This window comes from Aethalodelphis obliquidens, unplaced genomic scaffold, assembly GCF_003676395.1.
Source record: "Aethalodelphis obliquidens isolate GAN/ISIS:26980383/991018 unplaced genomic scaffold, ASM367639v1 scaffold120, whole genome shotgun sequence".
Lineage (NCBI taxonomy): Eukaryota > Metazoa > Chordata > Mammalia > Artiodactyla > Delphinidae > Aethalodelphis > Aethalodelphis obliquidens.
The window spans coordinates 1,142,920-1,167,367 of record NW_020838064.1 but is presented as its reverse complement, the minus strand read 5'-3'; the positions used below and the strand labels follow the sequence as shown (position 1 = coordinate 1,167,367).

The following is a 24,448-nucleotide window of genomic DNA, read 5'->3' as shown; positions in this document are numbered from 1 at the left end:
GTTGGGTCATCCTGCTGTGTGGCGGATTTATAGTCTAAATTGGTACCAGTGTCCCGGCCCAATAGCTATTCTGTTTCTACATCTTCACGTTTCCTAATTATGAAGTCTTGAGCCGGCCTTTAGAGAATCAAAGGGAGGCCTGGGAAACTAAAGCAAAAAGGCCTTTACTTCAAAGGGGCTTGTATATGGTCCCCATCCCCCCTTTTCTTTGGTAGTCCTCAATCTTGAGGGGAACAGGTTCAGGAAAAGAAAAGGAGTAAAGTTTTGGATAGAGAGAGGTAATCATAAACTCAGAAGAGGAACTCAGTTTTAGGGGGACTGGGTTTCAAGAGGACCCTGGTGACCTGAGACTCTGTGGGCAGAGAGTCTGCGGGCTGGTCAGGGCCGGGGGCCGGGGTGCACCCTCAACGTGGCCACACTTAACCTTGCCACGTCGAAGCCTCCGAGTGCAGGATCCTCCGCGTTCCCCCTTCCCTCTCCATTCTTCTTTCCTCTGGGCAGGAAGGTGCAAAGCAGATGAGCAAGACCCCTGGCTAAGTGGATGCCATGGAGAAAAAGGCGCCGGTCTCCCCTTGAGGAGGTGCCTGATGTTTGCAAGGGACCCTCTTGGCAGCCGTCTCTCTCGGTTTTGAGTGGGTGGGCAGGGAAAATCCCCAGCTCTCCCCACTCGGCCAGCACCTCCCCTCTGCTTATAGAGGTGGGAAAGGAGGATGGTTTTGAAAACTGCAGCACCAGGTCTCTGCCTCTTAAAAATCCCAGAGGGAGGTGTTGGGCCCGGTTTTTGCCAACCCCTTGCTGCCTCTCCCTAGTCCCCAGCTTTGGGCCCAGGCAGCCAGTTCTGGCCTAACAGGAAAAGTCCCCCTCCACGTTCTGTCCGTGCACAGCTAAAGGCTTCCCAGACCCTCCATAACGTCAGCTTTTGTTATTTATTCTCTGTACCTTTGGCACTTAGAAGGAACTTGATAGGTGTTTTTTGAATTAAATAAATATCATTGTATAAAGAGTGTTAGCTTTTGAGTTAGACTGACCTGGTGAAGGTCCTGGCTTCACCACTTACTGCTGAATGAACTTGGGTTCAACTCCTCACCTTTAAATTAGGAATAATAATGCTTACTGCGTGGAGAGTTGGGGGAACATCGTGAAGATAACAATAGCAACGTCTGACTTACATAGCACTCACCATGTGCCAGGCATGGTGCTAAGGCTTCTATTGTATTCACTACTCTCAGCATCCCATTTTATGGATGGGGAAACTGAGGCATGCATTAAGTAACATGCCTAAGGCCACAAAATTGGGATTTGAACCCAAGCTAGTCCAGCTCCAGGGTTGTGCACTTAGCCACTCTACTGCACTACATTGCCTCTTGATAACCCAAGGTCTGGCACGCAAAGCACCTGGCGTATAATATACACTGAATAGTGGTGACCAGGAGCTCAGGTACCAGGAGGTTGGGGAGGGAACTGAGGAAGGAGGAGGGAAAAAAAGAGGGAGGAGAGGTTGGGGAGCAATTGAGATTGAGCCATGAGGAACTGGCCTTAGAATCCGATTCGTGTTTCAATATGTGCAACTTTGGTCTTAACCGTGCCCCAGGCAAATGAAGTTAGAAGGAATTGAGGACATTTTTTAATAGCAAAAATGGTGATGATTTGAGGTACCCAGAGGCATGTGCTGATTGGGCCTAGTACCTGGAATCTGCCTGGGGCCGTACACGCCCCAGCCTCTCCTGACTGCATACTGTATTTGGTGATCACTGACCACCTGATGCCTAAGTAGTCAAGGCCCTTGACGAGGCATATGTCAGTTTTTTAATGAGAAGCCGTCTTTAACTTGTCCTGAGCTGTTGTCAGCCTTGACCCTCTCGGCAGACACCTGTCCTCTGCGTGTGTTAGTTAAAAGGGTTTCCTGCCCAGGTTTGGTGAACAGCAGTGTTGGCACCACTATGCAGCCAGGGCTGGGCGCAGACCAGAACCTTACAAGGCAGCATTAACTAGAAGGTTCTTTCTATGTGGTCCTTCTTGTTTCTTCCTCCTAAAATACAAGTGTAGTTTACATTTCAGGCCTTAAAGTGAGCTTTTGATTCCTAGTTTATAATGTGAACTGGAAGGGGAACCAGAGATGATTTGAACCAATCCTATTTTATAGATGAGAAAACTGCAGCACAGAGATGTTGAGTGACTTATCCAAGGTCACACAGCTTTCAGTGACAGAAAGGAGACTAGAGTTAGGTCACCTGATCAGCAGGCAGGAGGTCTTACTCCTGGCACATACTGCTTTACCCCACAAGGGAAGGGATCTATAGTGGCTAAGAGCACAGGCCCTAGGGTCATACAGACCTGGGTTCAAGTCCCAGCTTTGCCACCTTCTACAGATGTGGGTCCAGGAAAGTTAACTTTATCATTTCTAAGCCTCAGTTTTCTTTGTCTATAAAATGGGAATCATGTGGTGTGCTGGAACCAGCTTGAACTGGCCTGTAGAGTCAATTGTTATTTTCAGGAATTTCACAAACCCACTGACTTCACACTGGCAGATTGAAAATCAGCCACTGTGTATGAAATTGACAGGTGCTGTAGCATTTGTAATCAGAGCCTCCACCTTCTGCCCCCTCCCCCGCAGAGCAGAGCCTGACACGTGTATACAGTCATGCCATGTCATGGTCAAGAGCACGACCCAGCAGTCCCCAAATCTTCAGGCCAGAGTCAGTCCAGCCACTTCCAGCGGTGTGACCTTGGGCAGTTACTCAAGGTCACTGGTAATAATGGAAATTGCTGACTCTTCCTGAGTGCTTCCCATAATGACCCGGTACTCTTCTGGGGCTTTCCGTGTAAGTCAGAAAACCACCAGGGACTGTCATTCTCCCCATTTTACAGTTAAAGAAAGTGAGACAGAAAATCTGAGTAACTTGCCCAAGGCCACGCAGTCAGTGAAGGAAGGAGGCTCCGTTCAAATCCCAGCATCTGCTCTTGGCCACCACCCTGTCTCGTTGAGGTTCTGTGGTTAGGGTGGGATGTGATAACGCCTGTTCTGTTCACACAGGCCCGGCACGTGGCAGGGCCTCAGCTGACGTGTGCTTACTGCTGGTAAGCACTGAGTAAATGTCACTGTCAATCGTTACCATGATGATTGCGCTAAAATCTTCCCAGCCGAGGGACCGCAACTCAGTTTGACCAAGGAGCTTAAAGCAACATTTGCCAGCTGAGCCATTCATCCACTCCAGCTGGGGTTGAGAAGATGAGGCTGTCACTCTGAGTGGCTGGCAGGCTGGGTGGTCCAGGCATCTGGCGGTGCACCCCAGAGAGGATGCTGGGGCTCTCTTCAAAGAGGGAGAGGTTGAAAATTTCCACGGGCTGTCCCGATTGCTTGAGCACACGCAGAGGGCAGGTTCTGGGGCTACCAACATGAGTGAGACCTGATCCCTTCCTTTAAGATTCTCATCGTAATGCAGTCGGCCCTGCATATACAGGAGTTCTGAATCCAGATCCAGTTGGTTGAATCCGCGGATGCGGAACAGAAGACCAACTGTGCTGCACCCTTTTGTATAAGGGACTTGAGCATCCGTGGATTCTGGTATCTGAGGGGGTCCTGGAACCAGTCCCTTGCAGATACCAAGGAACGACTGTGTAACAATAGTAAGCATTTGTCAGTGCTCCCTGTTTCCTAACACTGCACGAAGCGTTTTCCATACATGATCCCGTTGAATCATACGAGCCTGTGAGGTACCGTGATCATTTTACACGGGAGTAAACTGAGGTTCAAGTCGATGAGTGACTTGCCTCGGTGTTCAAGGAATAAATATTGGAGCCGGGATTTGAACTTAGGTGACTCCGGAGCTCAGTCCTTCCTCATTACCTGGAAGTGCCTCTGAGAAACAAGTCGGGGCCATCAGTAACTATGATACAAGGTGAAAATTAGTGGGACCAAAGGAGAACGGTCTGTTCATTTCAAGCAGCAGCAGGTCTGACTGTGGCCACCTTAAGGGAAATGATAAATAAAATAATAGATCCACTTACTAAATGCTGGGCTCTAAGCCCTTCCCATATATTAATCCATTTAATTCTCTCATCAATTATGTATGACAGGTGCTCTTACTGTCCCTATTGTACAGATGAGAAAACGGACGTCAGGGAGTTAGCGAACCTGCCCAAGGTCACACAGTAAATGGCAGAGCCAGGCTTCATACCAGGCTCTCTGGGAGAAAAAGAGGGCAGTATAGAAAGGGTAGTGGAGTAGTTCATAAAAGCAAAGGAAGAATTGAGCCCTGAAGGCTCCCAGGCAGCTCTGGGGTCCTTTGGAGCAGAAGTATAACGTGAGCCACTTACGTCATCTGAAATGGCCTAGTGGCCACATTTAAAAAAACTAAAAGGAACCAGATGAAATTTATTCTGTACTAGTTTATTTAGTCTAATCTAACTAAAATGTTATGTCCATGTGTGATCAGCAGAAATTATTAGTGTGAACATTTTTTTTTTTAGTGTGAGATTTTACATCTTCTTTCCACACTAGATCGTGGCCTCCATTGTCTATTTCATGCTTACGGCACAGCTCAGGTTGGAGTAGCCATCGTTCAGGAGCTCAGTGGCCACGGGAGGCTGGTGGTGTCTGTTCTGACAGCGCAGCACTAGAGCGAGAAGAGGGATTGACTTGGATCCAAGGGCGTGGGGTTGCTTTCTTTCTCTGTCTCCATTCCAGTTTCAAATTTCCAGGACACAGGGAATCCAGTGGGCCCGCACCTTGGGCTGGGGGTCTTGGGCAGGTGCTGTCAGTCACCCCCGGAAGGCGTGGCCCTGTTTGATCTGGACAGTTACTTCAGTTGGCTTTGGCCTCAGGGTGTGTGTAATCCAGTGCTGGGGGCAAGGAGAGAGGGAGAGATGAGATGCCGACTCAGTTCCTGAAGTGTTTCTGCCCACGTTGGTGACTCTGCCAGCTTCCTTGGCTCAGCTGCCCCTTTGAACTGGCACAGGAATTAAACTAGGCAGGCAGGTCGGTGCACGGAGGCTGAAGGTCAGATCAGCTTGCAGACGCATCTGGAAGAAAGGCTGTGCATCCTAGTGGGGGAACCCTCTGGGGAACAGCTGCAACCCCCCACCATCCAGGGCTCTCTCGATGGCCCCTCACACGTTCTCAAGGCCCATGGCAGAGGTCGCCTTTAGCACCAGGCCCTACTGAGGCCCCGGCCACCCCTGGATGGTCCAGGTGACTACACTACCTGCGCTTCAAGCTTGTGTGATAGAAGAAGTTGGTTTCTGTGTGGCAGCAGGGTGCTAACAGAGACTGCTTATCTGCAGCACGGAGAGGCCGGCCGCCCCTCATCTTCTGGTGGGAATGGGGGCTGGGACTTGCCTCCTGTGACATTTGTGAAGTGTGTCGGGACCCTTCGGGCCACCAGGGACACAACCCCAACTCAGGCTTCCTTTATAGGAGATGGGAGGAGAGATGCTGGCTCAGGGAACTAAGAACCCCTGGAGTTTCCCGGGCTTCAGGCACAGCTGGCTCCAGAGGCTCGAGCCTTGTTCTCAGGGCCACCTTTCTCTCTTTCTCCATCCCTCAGATAGACTCTGTCATTAGACAGCCGCCAGCCAGCTCACAGCCTGGCACCCTGTATACACTTCCTATTGCTCCGTAACAATCACAAATTTAGCAGCTTAAAACAACACCCCTTCCTTATCTCACACTTTCCAGGTACGGCTGAGCTGGGTGCTCAGAGCCCCACCAAGTTAAAATCAAGGTGTTGGCTGGGACTTTGATCTCATCTGAGGCTTGGCGTCCTCGTTTGGACTCCCTGGTTATTGGCAGAATTCGGTTTTGTGTGGTTGTAGACTGAGCCCTCAGCTCCTAGAGGCCTCCTGCAGTTCCTGCCTTGTGGCTTTCTCTGCAGATGACAATTTCTTCAGGGTCAGCTTGAACCTGAACTGGAGAGTGTCTGCTGGTGCTCCTTATCTCTGACTTTTTTTTTTTTTTTTTTTTAACATCTTTATTGGAGTATAATTGCTTTACAATGGTATGTTAGTTTCAGCTTCACAACAAAATGAATCAGTTATATGTATACATATGTTCCCATATCTCTTCCCGCTTGCGTCTCCCTCCCTCCCACCCTCCCTATCCCACCCCTCCAGGCGGTCACAAAGCACCGAGCTGATCTCCCTGTGCTATGCGGCTGCTTCCCACTAGCTATCTACCTTATGTTTGGTAGTGTATATATGTCCATGCCTCTTTATCGCTTTGTCACCATTTACACTTCCCCCTCCCCATAGCCTCAAGTCCATTCTCTAGTAAGTCTGTGCTGGTGCTCCTTATCTCTGACTTTGAAATCCCCTTTTAAATGGCTCGCCTGATGAGGTCAGACCCACCCGGGATAATCTCCCTTTTGGTGAACTCAGAGTAACTGATGAGGGACTTAATTACATCTGCAGACTCCCTTTACGTTTTCATCAATGTAACCTAATCATGAGAGTGATGTCGGATCCTCTACCCAGGTCCCACCCACTCAAGGGGAGGGGATTGATTGTTCAGGGAGGGTCATCTGTGTGTGGGAGGGTGTGCACCAGTCTTGGGGACCATCTTAGAATTGGATCTCCCACATCCCCCATGGGGGAGGACTCTGACTGGGTGGTTTGGTCACATGGCCATCTCTGAGCCCGTCACCTGGCCAGCGAGAGGAGGAGTTACTCTAGTCGGGGGGGGGGGTGTCAAATGCCCAGGGTGAGCCCCACCCAAACCACAGCCAAAGAGGTTCTGATAAGTGGGAGGGATGCTAAATAGGCAGAAATAACAGGTGCACCCTATAGGGCCCCTCCAAAGCCTAAGGCTGAGAGAAAGTGTGGATTTTCATAAGTGAGGGCTTTTAAGGGCGGCAGGTGTAAGAAAGGAAATGCCCTTCCTTCCTTCCTTCCCTCCTCCTTCCTTCCTCCTTCCTTCCTTCCTTCCTTCCTTCCTTCCTTCCTTCCTTCCTTCCTTCCTTCCTTTCTTTCTTTTCTTTCTTTTCTTTCTTTTCTTTCTTTCTTTCTTTCTTTCTTTCTTTCTTTTTCTTTCTTTCTTTCCTTCCTCCCTCCCTCCCTCCCTCCCTCCCTTCCTCCCTCCCTCCCTCCCTTCCTTCCTTCCTTCCATCAATAGATGTATTAGACTTACATCTGACAGACCTGAGTTCTAATCCAGACTTGACCAAGTGTAAGTATGCCTTCATCTATTCAATAAACATTTACTGAGCACTTAGGGCACTAGTGTTGTCATAGGAACCACTTGCTATGTGACCTTGGGAAAGTTACTTGACTCTTCTGAAACTTAGTTTTCAGTGGGGGAAATGGGGATAAAAGCCCGAGAGCATAGTTGTCAAGAAGGCGCAATCTGGAGCCAGCCTCCTTGGGTTCATACGCCGTAAACTGCTTTTACTCATAACACTTCTGACACCAAATGTGTGGGGTTTTTTCTCCACACCAGCAAATTCTCCATTTCTCTAGACACCAACTGGGAGTCCTGCAAGTCTGTTTGATTCTGATACTAACTGCTTGGAGTTAGCTCAGACCCCACAGGTTAAGGGCTCAGTCCCATAAGACTGCTCCCGCTTCAGATGCCCAGTACGAGTCTCAGGTTGTCAGCCATACTTCTGACCCACCCAGCTGTAAATCAGGGGTGCTCACGACCTCTTCCTCAGGTTCCATAATTTGCTAAAATGGCTCACAAAACTCAGGAAGGCCCCTACTATTATCAGTTTTTTATAAAGAATACAACTCAGAATGGCCAAATGGAAGAGACGCTTAAGGCAAGGTATTGGGTGGGTTGAGGGGGGAGAGCGTCCATGCCCTCTCCAGGGGTACCACGTTCCCAGTACCTCAGTGTGTTCACCAACTCAGAAGTTCTCTAAACCCTGTTATAAACCCTTTCCCCTTCCCAGACAATGGGGGTTGCGGCTGAGAGTTCCAACCCTCTAATCTTGCCTTGGTCTTTCTGGTGACCAGCCTCCATCTTGAAGCTATTTTGGGACCCCCCAGCCTAAATCAGTTATCTTGTTAGCATCCAGAAGATACTCATCACTTCAGAGATCCCAAGAGTTTTAGGACATGTATGCCAGGAACTGGGGACAACGACCAAATATGTATTTCTCGTTGTATCACACCCTGGCTCTGCTCCGTGCTCACTATGTAAGGTCAGGCGCAAGTCTTAACCTCCCAGTGTCTCAGTTTGCTCATATGTGCAATGAGGATAATAATAGTCCCTCTCCCAGAGGGTTGTAGTAAAGATTAAATGGGAACGTAAAGGAAAGGGCTCAGAACTCAGGGCCTGGCACGTGGTGTGTTCTCAGTCGTGTTGGTTATCATCATCATCAACATCAACATCATCACCATCATCATCATCAACATCATCATCATCAACATAATCACCATCATCACCATCATCATCATCAACATCAACATAATCACCATCATCATCATCATCGGCATCATTATCATTATCAACGGGTTCTTTTGAGAACTGCATGAGATAACACATGCCACGTGCTCCACCCCACGTGTGGTACAGAAGTATTCAGTCAATATTTTCTACTGCGGTTGTTCATTTATTTAGCGAACTTGTTTGCAGGGTTTCCCATGTACCAGCTCTAGTGCAGACTCTCAGTCTAGACAGTTAGAACCCAGTGTCCTAAGTTGTGCTCTGCGCTGGTACCTCCCTGGGCTGAGGTTCCTGGGGGGACATGTTCACTGCTCTATGCCCAGTGCTGTGCCAGCGCCTGGCTCAGAGCAGAGCTTCTGTTTGTGGAATGAATGACCTGTTGGTAGCATTTCCTCTGAAAGTCTGAGGCCTGTGGGAGGGGCCCCTGTCCCCACTTGGGGGTGGGGTGGGAGCATGGAGGGAGCTTGGGTGGTCTGGGATGTTCTGTTTGCCCGGCACATAGTCGGACCCTACAAGGAATTTCACAGCATGAGATGGAGGGAAACTGAAGCTGGGGAGTGAAGAACCTCATAGATGGCGTTTATCCTGAGCGGGGCATGGGGGCAGGAGCCACTGAAAGATGATAAGTAGCAGAGAAACCTGGCCAGGGTTGCATTTTAGGCTAATCCTCTGGGGTGTTTAGACCAGATAGTTTAGAGCTCACTCTCAACACTACTGATCTTGGGCCAGATTATCCTCTTTTAGGCGGAACTGAGTATTATTAACAGCATCTCTGGTCTCTACCCACGAGATGCCAGTAGCACCTCCTACCCACGTTGTGACAACCAAAACTGTCTGCAGGCACTGCGAAATGTCCCCTGGGGGCACACAGCCTGCTTGAGAAGCACCCGTTGAGAGAAGTGTGAGAGCAGAGGCGGGTGGCCTGTAACTAGTGGGCGAGGTGTCCTGCTGTGACTGAGGGCGGGGGTGGGCTCGGAGTCGAGGGTGTTTAGTTGTTGGAAGTGACACAAGGGACGAGGGTGAAGGAGGCCTCCAGGATCTTGTTCAGTTTGAGGGGCTTGCTGGCGGGGGGAGCTAGACAGTGAGGAACAGGTGGGGGATGAGTGGGGGTGGTGATGAATACTTCATTTTGGGATGCTGGGGTTGAGGATGACCGTGAAACATCCATGTGGAGATTTCCTGTGGACTGAAGTTAAACTCCCTAAGTGATTGTGTCTGATCCCAGCACTGGAAACACCTGTGTTATCAGTTTTTCTGGGGCACTTGTTTAAAATACGAATTCCCAGGCCCCTCCTATGAAGAATCTGATCAAGGAGGTTTGGGGAGGCCCCGTAAATCCCCCAGGGATGCTTTTGATGAGGGAAGCTATGGAAACATGGAACTTTGTAAGCCTAGGCCTGTCCCCTGCCTGGATGGATGGCCGACACCTCACTCGTAATACATTCAAGACTGAACTGCTGATTTCTCCCCAGATTGCTCCTCCACACATGTTGTCCATATCCATCAGTGGTATCAGCATTTACCTCTAAACCTAGGAGTCTTATCCTTCAACCATCAGCAAACCATGCCAGCCCTACCAACCACTTCCAGTTTCCTCCACTCCGACGGTCTGGTCCAGGCCACCTTCACCTCTCACCTGGATTATCGTAAACTCTCCTATGGGTCTCCCTGCTTCATCCGTTTGCCTACCTCAATATATTCTCAACACGGCAGCCAGGGAATCTAGTAAAATGAATATCGGCTCAGGTCTTCCTCCTGCTTTCAACTTTCCGGTGGTTTCCCATCTCATTCAAGATAAAATCTAAACAAGATCCAATCCCTTCTCCCTCCAACCTGTTTTTCCCTGTTGGTGGCCTCCCTCACTCTGCTCCAGCCATACCAACTTTGTTGGGTTTCTCAAACACACCAAGCATGGTCCTGCCTCAGGGCCTTTGCACTTGCTATCTCTGCCTGGAATGCTCTCCCTCCAGATACCTGCATGGCTCCCTCCTTTCTTCATTTAGGTCTGCCCTCAATGTCACCATCTCAGAGAGGCCTTCCTTGACTTCCCTCTTTAAGAGCAGCCCCATCACTTTCTATCCCCTTAGGCAGCTTTATTTTTCTCCACAGTACTTACCACTAGCAGACTTTGCAAACTGATTTCTTTATTATCTCTTCCTTCCACTACAATGTGAAGGTCAAGGGGATGGGGATTTTTTTCTGTCTTGTTCACTGCTGGTCCTCCAGTGCCTGGTACATAATAGATGTTCAATAAAAATATTTATGGAAGAGAAGCAAGTAAGGAAGAAAGGAAAGGAGAAGGAGGAAAGAAAACATATAAGGCTTAGGCAGGACTAGAACTCGAAAGAAATCAGCATGTTTGGGATACACAGAAAATATGATAGTTGAAACCCTAGGCATCAACAGCATTTACGGAGAAACACTGTATAATGTAAGAAGAAAAGGTGACCATGAGTTGAATTCTGGGGAAAACTGCATTTAAGGGCAGGGGAGAAGGATTAGGAACTATGAAGACCAGGAAACAGAAGCTAGAGGGAGAGGGAAGGTAGGTGAGAACCCTGTCGTGCATGGTGACAGAACTGCAAGAAGAGCTGGTCTCCACTACAACTTCGTGGGGTGTCTTATTATGCCCCCCATTTTCCCCAGGAGGAGAGGAAAAGAGGCTCAGAGGGGTTCAGCAGCATGTCCAAGGCCACACAGTGAGTACGTGGTGGAGCTGGCATTGGGTTGTAGGGCTGTGACTCAGTCCTACTTATACCACCACTGTATCAGTTTCCTATGGCTGCTGTAACAAGTGACAACAGATCGGGTGGCTTAAAACGACAGGAAAGTGTTCTCTCCCAGTTCTGGAGGCTGGAAGTCCAAAATCAAGGTGTCGGCAGGGTCGGGTTCCTTCTGGAGGCCTTGAGGGAGGTTTGGTTCCATGATCTTTTTGAGGGACACAATTCAACGCATACCAACCACCCTACCTCCAAATACTGGGGTAGGAAAGAGAGGTGAGGGCGAACATAGAAGGTGCAGCCCTGCCCCGGAGAAATGATAGTACATGAAAAGTAAAATAGCCTCATAAAAGAGATTGTTACAAGAGGTGCAGAGAAGTTGAATAATTACAACATGAGTGGAAGAGGGAGTCAGAAGCAGAAACAGCTTCCATCGGAAGAGGGAGGACATGCAGCTAGAGAGATCTTTTAAAAATGCAAGTTGAATTAGGTGATTCCGTCTAAAACCTTCTGTGGCTCCCTATTCCTCAGGATAAGTCCAAACTCCTTACCTGGCTGCAAGGCATGAGCTGACCTGCTTTTTCCCCCAGCCTCAGCTCTGCACCTTGCCCTACCCCAGCCCTTCCCCCTTTACTTGTCCATATAGGCCTTTTCCGCTGTTCAGTGGACCTGCTCCTTGGCCCTCTAACTCCTTGGCCTTCTAACTCCTTGGCCCTCTAACTCCTGTCCCTACTTCTGCAGGGGAGTCTTAGGAAAGTCGGTTGCCACAGCACCCTGTTATTCTTCATAGCACACACCACAGTGCTAATTAAATCATCTCATTATTAATTAGTTCTGCATAGTAATTCATTAAATAATGTTTACTCTCAGGAACTGCATTACAGTGACCTTGACCGTCTTGCTTACTGCTGTGTCCTTTGTGTCTAGCATGACTGCCCAGTCAACAGATAATTATTGAGCACCTACTGTATGCTAGCCCTGTGCCTGACATGTGGTAGACACTCTATAAATATCTGTGGACTGGATGGTTGGGTAGGGGGTGGTCTAATTAGGTGACTAAGACACAGAGAAGCAGAGGGGGGCTTTCTGTGCAGAAGTGGGATGAGCAGACGAAAGAAAGGTCTGGGGCTGGACCCCGCTGACTCGAAAGCCCTCCCTTGGCTGGCAGAGCTTCTCCCAGCCACTTGCCTGCAAGTGCCCTGGCCCATCCTGGAAGCTGCTGCTGCTGCTGCTTCTCCCTAACTGTCCACTGTTGGCCCTTCATTATGGACACTGGGTAGCTGGAGGCAGGGCTTCATGTCTGCCATTCAGGTTTGGGTTGATAGTGTTGCATATTATGGCAGCATCTCTGCTAGAACAGCTGTCTTTGCTACAAGATGCTCACTGGGGGCCCAATTTAGAATAGAGTCAGTATCTCACTCTTTCAAGATGCTTGAGTGGATCTGAAGTAGGTTGATCTAATTTGGACAGCCAGTGAGCACTAGACATAAACTCTCAGACATGAGAAGATTGAGCCTCTCTCCCATCTTCCCTGGAAGGTTTAGCTTCATACAGAGGATATAAACAAACGTTTCTCTTGGCCAACATTCACCCAGGGTCTGTTCTATACCTGGGGAGATGGACGGAGGTAACATAAAATCACGACCCTTGACAGCCTCATGGGCAGAAAGATAGGAGAAAAGAGGGTCACTACCTCAGAAATGAAAACAGAGCCTTACCTCACATCATACACCAAAATCAAGTCCAGGTGGTCCAAGGACTTTTTGAAAAGCCAAACTTTAAGTTTTAGAAAGGAAAAAAGGAGAATATCTTTGTGACCTAAGAATAGCAAAGCATTTCTGAAAAAGTCATAAAGTATGAACCATAGAGGAAAAAGATAAATGCATTCTACCACTTTAAAATTATAAACTTCAGGGCTTCCCTGGTGGCGCAGTGGTTGAGAGTCCGCCTGCCAATGCAGGGGACACGGGTTCGTGCCCCTGTCCGGGAAGATCCCACATGCCGTGGAGCGGCTAGGCCCGTGAGCCATGGCCGCTGAGCTTGCGCGTCCGGAGCCTGTGCTCCGCAACGGGAGAGGCCACAACAGTGAGAGGCCCGCGTACCGCAAAAAAAAAACTATAAACTTCTGCTCATCAGAAAACATGGTAAAAAAAAATGTAAAAACAAGCCACAGACTGGGAAAACTATACACATGTATTAGTTTGTTAGGGCTGTTGTAACAAAATTCCACAACCTGGCTTAAACAACAGCAATTTACTGTTGCACAGTTCTGGACATCCAGATGTTGACAGGGCCATGCTTCCTCTGAAGGTTCTAGGAAGGGTCTATTCCAGGCCTCTCTCCTGGCTTCTGGTAGTTCCTTGGCTTGTGGCAGCCTGACTCCAGTCTTCACATGGCGTTCTCCTTGTGTGCATGTCAGTGTCCAAATTTCTCCCTCTAATTGGATTAAAGCCCTGCCCTACTCCACTATGACCTCATCTTAACTAATTACATCTGCAACAACCCTATTTTCAAATAATGTCACATTCTCAGGCACTCAGGAATGGGACTTAAACGTACGAATTTGGGGAAGGGCACAGTTTAACCCATAACATATAACTGGTGAGTAATTTCATAGCCATAATATTTAAAGGGCTTCTTATAAATCAGTAGATGCCCAATAGAAAAATGGGCCAAAAGGGACTTCCCTGGTGGCCCAGTGGTTAAGACACCACGCTTCCAATGCAGGGGGCCCAGATTCGATCCCTGCTCAGGGAACTAGATTTCACATGCATGCCACAACTGAGAGTTTGCATGCCACAACTAAGGACCCCACCTGCCGCAACTGAGAGACCCGGTGCAACCAAATAACTAACTAAATAACTAACTAAATAAATAAATAAAAGAGAGACACCTAGTTTTCTTTTTTTTTAAAAGAAAAGGCCAAAAGAAATGAACAGGGTTTTCATAGAAGAGAAAAAAATGAATAGCTGATACTCAGTCCTTTTAGCAGTCAGGGAAATATAAACTAAATCCACAGTAAGATATCCAGTGGACAGGAATAATTAGAAAGCCTGACAGTAACAGACACATACAGTCCAGTGCGAAGTGTGTATTGTTGACCACAGCATGGGCATATGTCGAGGAGGGGCATTGAACTCACACAGAAACTCAGTGTTTCCACGTAAAAAAGGAAATGTAATTAAATTGATATATGGCTAGATATTCAATCAAAGAAATGCAACCACACTGATCCCACACCCATTTGTCAAAATGTTAATACCCAATGCTGGTGATGTTATGGTGATACTCCTGTCCTCTCCCTCTCCTGATGGCTGTGAGGTTAGTTCAGCCCTTTTTTTTTTTTTTTTTTTTTTTTTTTTTTGCGGTACGCGGGCTTCTCACTGTTGTGGCCTCTCCCGCTGCGGAGCACAGGCTCCGGACGCGCAGGCTCAGCGGCCATGGCTCACGGGCCCAGCCGCTCCGCGGCACGTGGGATCGTCCCAGACCGGGGCACGAACCCGTGTCCCCTGCATCGGCAGGCGGACTCCCAACCACTGCGCCACCAGGGAAGCCCTAGTTCAGCCCTTTTAACAAACAGTCTGGCAGTTCATTACTGAATGACAGAAAAATATCTGGATATTTTTGATATGTTTTAATATATTCTTTGACCCAGTGATCTCACCCCTGGGTTTTATTAGAGGGATGTAATCTAAAAGAAGAAAAGTGCCAGAGTGCCCTATTTTAGACCATTAAAAATAACCTGAGTACCTAGCAATAGGAAAATGGTTAAAATAAATTGCAGTATTTCAGCCTAATGGAATATTCTAAGTAGACATTACGAATGATACTTGTGATGTCTGGGTAATAACTTGGAAAATGTGTGTGTCTGTTTATTTAAGTTTTAAAATGGTCGGGGGTGGTATTTCGGAATTCACCTGTGCTGTCAATGCAGCTATGCAAATATTGTTTTGATTATTGACGAGGACTGGAAAAGAGTCTGAAAGCGGGGCAGTGGAGAAAAGAAAGCATTTGATGAAATGTGTAACGTGCTGTGATTGTGGTTGGATTTCGCTTTTTTAAAAAATCCGTTCCTATTTTAATGTTGTTTGTGCAGTAAATTAAGAGACAAAAGGTTTCTGCTGACCCACGGGGACAAAGACAGTGGGCGCACAGCAGCTATGTTTGGCATCGTTCAAAGTACGTGCACACATCCGAAACCCCCTCTGCTAGGGGAGCAGGAGCCAGGGTGCCATTAGAAACACTTCAAAGGAAGTATGTCAGGAGGAGAGCTGGGCAGTTATTTTCCCCAGAACGTGTCTTTTGTCCCAAATGGTTTTCTTTGATTTCCTTTTTATTGATTAGAACTTAGCTGTGTTCAGAGGCTGCAGAGAGACCGAAGTTCTCTCTGGGTGGAGAGTGGAGGAGCATTTGCACAAGCCAGCTGCAGGGGGGCTGGCAGGGCGGTTCTGGATTCATCTGAGTAACTTACGGGCGGTCTATTTCAGTTCTCCCAAGCCCACCCCACGTGATTCAACCAAATGAAGCTTATCAGGCTCTTAAAAAGGAAACGAGGCCTATTTGTGACGTTGTCTTGAAACGGGAAAAGGTAGAAGTGTCACCAGTCACCCAAGTCCTTCTCCCACCTCAGCTTCAATTCTCTGGAGGTTGGGTAGGACAGGCGACAGACACTGTGCCGATGACCCCTCTCGGACCAGGATGTGGTGCAGGAAGCCTCCACGTTGGGGCCGCATAGCTTGTTCTCGCGGCCCCTGGATTGTAGTTCTTCCACGTGCTCGGAATATAGTGGTGGAGAGACGGACACTGTCTTTGCCTTTATGGAGAACAGGAAAACATCCGACGAGGACGAGTGCCATGAAAGAAAGAAAACAAGGTGATGTGATAGAAAGTGATGGAGGCTGGGGGCTCTTGTCCACTGGGTGGTCATGGAAAGCCTAGAAGAGGTGACATTTGAGCTGAGATTCCCAGGCTAAGGGAACAGCAAGCCTTGGGGTAGGAGCGGTCTTCTGTTTTCAAGGGATGGAAGGCAGAGGTGGCAGCTGGATGAGGTCTGAGACGTAAGCAGGGGTCAGATTATTTAGATCCTGGTAGACAAGTGGTTCTCAACTGGGCGCTTTTGCGCTGAGGGGACCTTTGGCAATGTCTAGAGACTTTATGTGTAAGGAGAATCCTCACTAATTTATTTTAGAAATCCAAATTATTAACCCTCTTTGGCTACTTTATTATTAGTAGCAAGTTACGCGGGACTTTAGGTTTTGAAATCAAGAACCTTCAGGATCAGAGCGGCAAAAGGTGCCAGGGCTGCAGTGAAGGGTTCCCTCATTCTGTTCCATCTGTGTGGAGTGTGCCTCCCCGCAATAGTTGCTGGACAAAATCCTACTTACCTTTCTTTTTTCTAGCTTTATCGAGATCTAATTGATACAGAACATTGTGTAAGTTTAAGGGGTACAATGTGATGACGTATATAGATGTGTACATTTTGAAGTGACTACCGTGATCAGCTTAGTTAACACATCCTGTCTACCTGTTAGGGATTAACTCAAATGCATCCTGAGCGAAGCCTTCCCTAATCATGCCCCTCCCAGGAGTGGGTTGTGCTTCCGTCTTGCACTAGGTCTGGTTCATATGGCTCATTAACAGTTAGGACCTATAACATTTTTTTAATTGAAGTGAAATTCACATAACATCAATTTAACCATTTGAAAGTGTACAATTCAGTGGCATTTACTACATTCTCAACGTTGTGTGACCATCACCTCTCTCTACTTCCAGGACATTTCTATCACTCCAAAGGAGACTCTGAACCCACTAAGCAGTCACTCCCCATTTCCCCCTCCTCCCAGATCCTGGCAACCACTAATCTGCTTTTTGTCTCTGTGGATTTACCGATTCTGCGTATCTCATGAATGGAATTACACAAGATGTGGTTTTGTGTCTGGCTTTCACCCAGCATCATGTTTTTAAGGTTCCTCTACACAACATTGTAGCATGTATCAGTACTTCATTCCTTTTTATGACTGAATAATATTCCATTGTGTGGATAGACCACATTTTGTTCACCCATTCATCCACTGATGGACATGTGGGCTGTTTCCACCTTTTGGCTACTGTGAGTAGTGCAGCTGTGAAATTCATGTGCACATATTTCTGTTCTCTTGAGTATATACCTAGGAGTGAAATTGCTGGATCATATGGTATCTGTATGTTTAGCCTTTCATGGAATGGCCAAACGGTTTAGAGTTTACAGCAGAGCAGCTGTACCATTTTACATGCCCACCAGCAATGTGCAGGATTCCAGTTTCTCCACATCTGTGCCGACACTTGTTATTTTCTGTTTGTTTTTTTAATAACCATCCTAGTGAGCATGAGGCCCCTGGAATTTTTATTTTTTTATACCTTCCTTAGTCTTCCCCAACAGACTGACTTGTTGATGGCTGGGATTATGCTTTAGTTGGCAGCAGCATGGTGTGAGAGTTAATGCCGGGGCCGAGCTCGCATCCTGTCCTCTTTATGATTTCTTGAGTCACTTGCCTTCTCTGAGCTGGAATCCCTTCGTCTGTAAAATGGAAATTTCTAGGGCTATTGAGAGGAAGAAATGAGATTGAGCCTTAACTTGCCGGGGTCAGTGCCTGGCCTAGGGTGATTTCTCCATAAAGGTTTGCTGTAATTAACCATGTTCATAACTTTCCAGGCCCAGGCCCCAGTAACTTGAATAAATGTTTGTTAAATGAATCAGCCCTTCGATATTGCTCAATTAGCCTTCTTTTATATTTCTACCAACTGTTCCCCAAATTCCAGACAGCTGTCTTGCAAACTGATCACTCCCAAGACAGACAGAAAGAGTGGCTCGATCAATGGAACGGCTTCCCTGGAAAAATAGAACATGAAAACCTTGATATGCTTGTGCTGGGGGCGGAACACCGGGAGGGCACAGGGAGCTTGTGTCCTGCTAAGGGAAGGAAGACTAAAAGAAGCTCTTAGATAACAAACAGCCTTCTTAGAAAGGTGATGACACCAGGAAGCTGCCTCGTTGAGGGTTCAGTCAATGGCCTCAGGGGCAGGAAAGAGCAGCTCTCTAGCTCTCTCCACTCCAGAAAGCACTCTCCACTTAGAGAGGGCTTGAGGGCCTCTTAGGCGCTGAGGGCTCAGGAGCTGGCCTCAGGCGCCTCTCTCTCCATCCATCTCTTGAACTGGTAGCCGGGGGTGAGCAGGCTCCCACGCGGTTAGCCGCTGGGCAGCTTTCTCTGGCTCCGGGGACGCTTCCAGAATCCACCTCTTCTCACCCTCCAGCCACACTGGCCTTCCCTGTGTTCTTGAACACACCGGCTTGGTTCCTCCCTCTTTTCACTTGCTGTTCTCTCTGCCTGGCGTGTCCCCCGCCTCCAAGCTCACCTCACAGAGAGGCCTCGCCCTCCGACCACCGTGGCTCACATAGGGGTCCCCACGTGTGCCCGATCGGTCACCACTCTCTTGCCTGAGTTTTCTTGCTTTCTTTTTTAATATTTATTTTCTGTTTTTATTTTTATTTCTTTATTTGTGGTACGTGGGCCTCTCACTGTTGTGGCCTCTCCCGCTGCGGAGCACAGACTCCGGACGCACAGGCTCAGCGGCCATGGCTCACGGGCCCAGTCGCTCCGCGGCATGTGGGATCTTCCTGGACTGGGGCACGAACCCGTGTCCCCTGCATCGGCAGGCGGACTCTCAACCACTGCGCCACCAGGGAAGCCCTATTTTGTGTTTTTAAATGAAATATTTCTAACGTAAAACAATAAAACAAACACCCACGTACCCATCTCCCAGACTTGACAAGGGCTAATGTTCTGCGCTACTTGCTTACTTTAGATCTTTCCTTTTAATCAACTTTATCGAAGTATAATTTACATACAATAAATACATACATTTTAAATATATAGTTTATTGATTTGGGGGCAAATGCACCTGTGTAACCACTACCACAATCAAGATACAGAATGTCTCCATATCCCCAGAAAGGCCCCTCACCTCCCGTAGCCTGCAGGAGTTTTCTTCCTGGTACTCAACATTATCTGAAATCACCTCATTCATGACTTTTTTAGTCTGTTTCCTGTCTGTCTTCACCGCCAGAGTGTATGTTCTACAAAGGCAGGGACCGTATCCCATTCCCAGTCCAGGCACATGGTAGGCCCACAAGCAGTCTATGGAAGCCGTGATATTGTCTTCATTATCCTTGTGTGTACACATCCCGACACACATGTCTGAGGATATCTGTGGGGTAGGTTGCTGGGAATGGAACTATTGGGTTAAAGAATATTTACTCTTTTCTTGTTATCACAAAAGAGACATCTACCCCGCTTTCTCTTGTCTATCCAGGGTTTCTCAACCTCAGCACTGTTGCCATTTGGGGCTGGATCATTCTTTGGGGTCCAGGACTTACACTAGATTTGGGTATCCTACAAAGGGAAGGGTTCCAGGAGCATCCCTGACCCGAGTTGTGACAACCCAGAATGTCTCCAGACATTGGCAGATGTCCCCAGTTGAGAACCACTGGTCTGTGTACGTGGGCTAATTTCTTGCCATCCTAAATTGTTCCTCAGTTGAGCCCATCCCTAACCAAACTACCCTCAATGACTGGATTGGTTGAATCCATTTTTTGCCCTGTTTATGCAGCTCAGCTGACTGAATTACAAGTCCTGATCGCTGTCTTTACAGCTACATCATCAAAGGAGATGCTGGTTTGTTCTAGAAGCAGGGAAGGCATCACTCTGACTTATAAACCTGGGAGGAACAAAAAGTCCACAGGACATGAATGGCTTCTCCATGGCCTGGGCACCAGCATAGTTCACAGCATTCTTTGCCTGAGGACAAATATGTCTTCAGGGTCATGCTCTGAAGATGCGGCATCTTCCAGGCCTTCAAGAACAAGAATGAAACCCCTAGCAAATGCGTAAAGGGCTCTGAACTTCTTTGATTACTCAGGACACTGAGTTGGCCGTTTCTTTCTTGAAAAATCTGCAAGCTTATGTGCCCAGAGCTGGACAGCAGGAACCTAAAGGGTGAAGGAGGACAGGTGGGGACCCAGTGACGTGAAGAGGCAGGTCCCATCTAGAGAGCACTGCATTGTGGCCAGATGTTGCCAGGTGGGAATGTGGGCCCAGCCTTGCCAGACCTTCCTGTTTTTCAAGAAAGACAAGAAATCCAGACTTTTTTTAGTGTGAAAAATCTTGATTCTTAAATTTTATAATTATCAGCAAGGAATTATCTGTTTAAACATGATGTGAACCAAACGAAACGCATCTACAGGCTGCCAGTCTGCAACCTCTGAGTTAATTTACAAGGTTGTTTCTTGTTTGGGGACTAAGTCGCTCGGTTCAGAAATCTTTTCGTTTGACTCTTCATCTAGTCAATAAATCTTTATTGAGTATCTACGGAGCATTGTTCTAGAGCTGCCGCTTGGCATTAATTTGCTCAAATGACTGACAGCAAAAGGGATAGAGATTATGGGTGTGTGAGTGGGTTGGTGGATGAAGAATGGATGGATAGATGGATAGGCAGATAGATCAATCTGATCTTTTAGAGATACATGCTAAAATATTGCAGATGAAATAATGTGATGTTTGGGAATTACTTCAGAATAATACAGGGAGTTGAACGCGGGGATAGGTGAATCAGGATTGGCCATGTGATGATAATTGTTGAAGCTGAGTGATGGTGGCTATGAGGAGGTTCCTTATACTCTTCTGCCTTCTTTTGAATATGATTGGAAATTTCCCATACTAAAAATATTTGTTTTAATGTCCTTATCAGTTAGAAATGCACTCTGAAAGAGATATAGGTAAAATGACGTCATGTCTGGGACTTGGTTTAAAATATTCAGCTAAAAATTTTCACAAGTCAGGGTATAGATGTGCTATGATCTGAATGTTTGTGTTCCCCTCCCCACCACCTACAAATGTGCATGTTGGAATCCTGACATCCAGTATGATGGTGTTAGAAGATGGAGCCTTCGGGAGGGTGATTAGGTCATGAAGGTGGAGCCCCCCTTGAATGGGATTAGTGCCCTTACTAAAACTCCAGAGAGCTTCCCAGCCCTCTGCTGAGGATACAGTGAGAAGTCCGCAACCCTGAAGAGGGCCCTCACCCGACCATGTAGGCACCCTGATGTCCCAGCCTCCAGAGCTGTGAAAAATAAATTTCTGTTGTTTATAAGCTACCCTGTCTGTGGTACTTTGTTATTATAGCAGCCTGTATGGACTAAGACAAGATGAAACATCCTTCAGCAAAATGTTGATAATTGGTACAATTGGGTGATGGGTATGTGGAGATTCATGGAACTGGCGTGTTTAATTTGTGTACGGTTGAAATTTTCTACAGTTAAAAAAATGTTTAAAGGGATAGAGAGGTGGGGGCCTCTTGTTTCCAGGTACTTTTGGAAGTATGGAGTCATACACTGGGTGCGTATGTGAATTTCCCATGAGTGTGGTAGTGTTGACAGCAGAGGAATGGGTACTCTTTAACAAGGGATGTCACAGTCTGAGCTTGCCTTGGTGAGGCAAGAAGCATGGGCTCTGTTGTGGACTCAGCCTGCAGGTTGAGAACAGATTTCTCACCTGGATGGTTTCCCTGCAGGGTGGTCTTCCTCCCTGTTACCCTGCAGGGAGGCAGAATAGCACAATGGTCAGAGAATCTGGAATCAGCCTCCCTGGCTCCGGGTGCCAGCACTACCACTTTCTAGCTGTGTGTAGCCTTGGACATGTTTCTGAGCCTCTGTTTCCTCTGAGCCTCAGTTTCCTCTCTTATTAAATGTAACACTCATATCTCACAGACTCGTTATGAAGATTGAACTAATAATTACATGTTAAGTACTTAGCACAGAGCTCGACATGTAGCATTTATTTATTCTCATTATTGATGCTTTTGTTCTTACTATATTGTGGCTGCTCTGAGAGCAGAACAAACTTTCTGAAATAGATGGAAGAAAATATGTGGGGACAGAGGCTAAAAGAAGTCAAAGAAAGAGGCACTTACTGTTAGCTGATCCACCCACAGAAGTCCATTTGTGAGCTGCTAGAATCAGTTTCCTGCGTGACAGGTACAAAAAGAATACAAAAGAAAATGCACCTTCCTGACCATATCCTTCCTCCGCAGAATGAGGTAGAACTGGGGGAGCTGCTTCTGTCACTGAATTATCTCCCGAGTGCTGGGAGACTGAACGTTGATGTCATTCGAGCCAAGCAACTTCTTCAGACAGATGTGAGCCAAGGTTCAGGTACTGTGTGGCCTCTCCTTCCCCCATTTCTTTAACAAGCCATCTATGTTTGTTTGGCACAAGGGACCTGATTTTCTTTTTCTGCCTCCTGGATACTATTAATTAACGCGACCCTTTGAGGGTGTAATAGCATCCGTATCTAGGATGTTAGTTCAAGAGGAAGAATAAACGATCGGTTGTTTCTTAAGATGAGGCAGGTAAGTGATACCATTCCAGTTACTCCATTTGAAGCAGGGGTTTGACCGAGACCAGGTGTGATGACTACTGAAATCTAGATCCTCTTTGTACACATGCAGCCCCAAAGAAGTTAACTTGCCTTCCCAGATGCTATGCATGTAATGCAGACACCATGCTCCAGGTGGCGGTAGCGTGCACTGACCATGCATTCTAATCTGTGAGAGCCGTGGACACACCCTGAGGTTCTTTTCCCAGCCCTTTTCAAGAGTAGCTTAAGTCTTTATAAATCCCAGCTCTGAAAAGACTGTTGTATTTAAAGTGCCTATAACACACCAATTCAAACGTGACTTTTAATGAAATAGAACAGATTACATTCCATTTGTATGTAGCTTTCCCATGACAGCAAAGGATATTATCATGAAAGCAGCCATGGTTGCTCAGTAGGGGAAGTACCGTCTTCTCTAAGTGCCGTAGCTAAAATAAATTACTTTTGCTATAAAGTGACAGCTGAATTTAGAAGACAACTTGTATTCTCAAAAACCACATTATAGGGCTTCCCTGGTGGCGCAGTGGTTGAGAGTCCGCCTGCCGATGCAGGGAACACGGGTTTGTGCCCCGGCCCGGGAAGATCCCACATGCCGCGGAGCGGCTGGGCCCGTGAGCCATGGCCGCTGAGCCTGCGCGTCCGGAGCCTGTGCTCCGCAACGGGAGAGGCCACAACAGTGAGAGGCCCACGTACCGGAAAAAAAAAAAAAACAAAAAACACATTATGAAAACAGGTTTTGAAGGGACCAGTAGAGGAAATGGTATTAAGGCTGGAGAGTTTCAGAATCACCACAGTGGGAGAGTCAGTATGATAAAATGATTAAAGGCTCCGGAGTCAAACTGCCTGGAACCACAGCCTAGTTCTACTGCTTATAAATAATGTGGGCTTGGGGAAGTTATATATACTTCCCCATATATAAGTATATATACTTATAACCTCTACAAGCCTCAATTTCTCCTTCTGAAAAATTGAGATAATAACAGTATTCATCTCACTGGGTTGTTTAAACAAATACAAGGTTAGATAATGTACATGAATCTCTTTGTAAACCATAAAGTGATCTGAGAATGACAGTTATAATTCCGTTTTTCCCTGTACGGGCTATGGGCTCACTGACATGTTAATGGGTCTCTAAGGGCAGAAAACTAGGACAGGCTCTGGATCTAGCTCTTCTTCCACTAGCCTGATCTTAAGCAAATCATTTCCTGTCTTGAGTCCTGAGTTTCTTCATCTGTAAAATGAACACAATGCCTGACACACGGGAGGAGCTCAATAAATTTTGGATGGCTAGAGTAAGAGAGAAAGGGGTGACCAGAAAAGCAGCTGGATGGGAAAGAGGAAGAATATATAATAGATGGATAGATGGGAAAATGGATGAATGAAAGGAGGAGTGGAAACCTGGAATGGATGGACTGATGAGAAACGAAAGGATGGGTCAGTGGTTGGGCTGTCAAATGGATGGGAAGTTGGATGGATAGGTGGATGGATGGATGGATGGATAGATGGATGGATGGATGGATGGATGGATGGATGGATGGATGGATTGGGTTTCCTGATCTCCAACGCTATGATTCTGCATCCAATTCTCAGATCCCTTTGTGAAAATCCAGCTGGTACATGGACTCAAGCTTGTGAAAACAAAGAAGACATCCTTCTTAAGAGGCACAATTGATCCTTTCTACAATGAATCCTTCAGCTTCAAAGTTCCCCAAGAAGAACTGGAAAATGCTAGCCTAGTGTTTACAGGTAGGTAGTGTTCCAGACATTGATGAACTGCAGGTGAGGCATATTCAGTGTATTGTCCTAGGGATAGAAGGTGATCTAGAGAGGGTGATGTTTAAGAACTTCGCATCTGGTATTCAGCTACCTGGGTTTGA

General features: G+C 47.2%; 1 protein-coding gene across 4 annotated transcripts in view; it reads left to right on the top strand.

Annotated features, from left to right (window-relative positions):
- The window catches only part of SYT17 (synaptotagmin 17), a 115,725-nt gene that overhangs the window by 54,096 nt on the left and 37,181 nt on the right, over positions 1-24,448 (top strand). For all 4 annotated transcript variants that reach the window (XM_027098111.1, XM_027098113.1, XM_027098112.1 and 1 more), the window contains 2 exons: positions 22,228-22,348; positions 24,162-24,317. In XM_027098111.1, the coding sequence (XP_026953912.1) occupies positions 22,228-22,348; positions 24,162-24,317 (277 nt within the window). The remainder of the gene's footprint in view (positions 1-22,227; positions 22,349-24,161; positions 24,318-24,448) is intronic.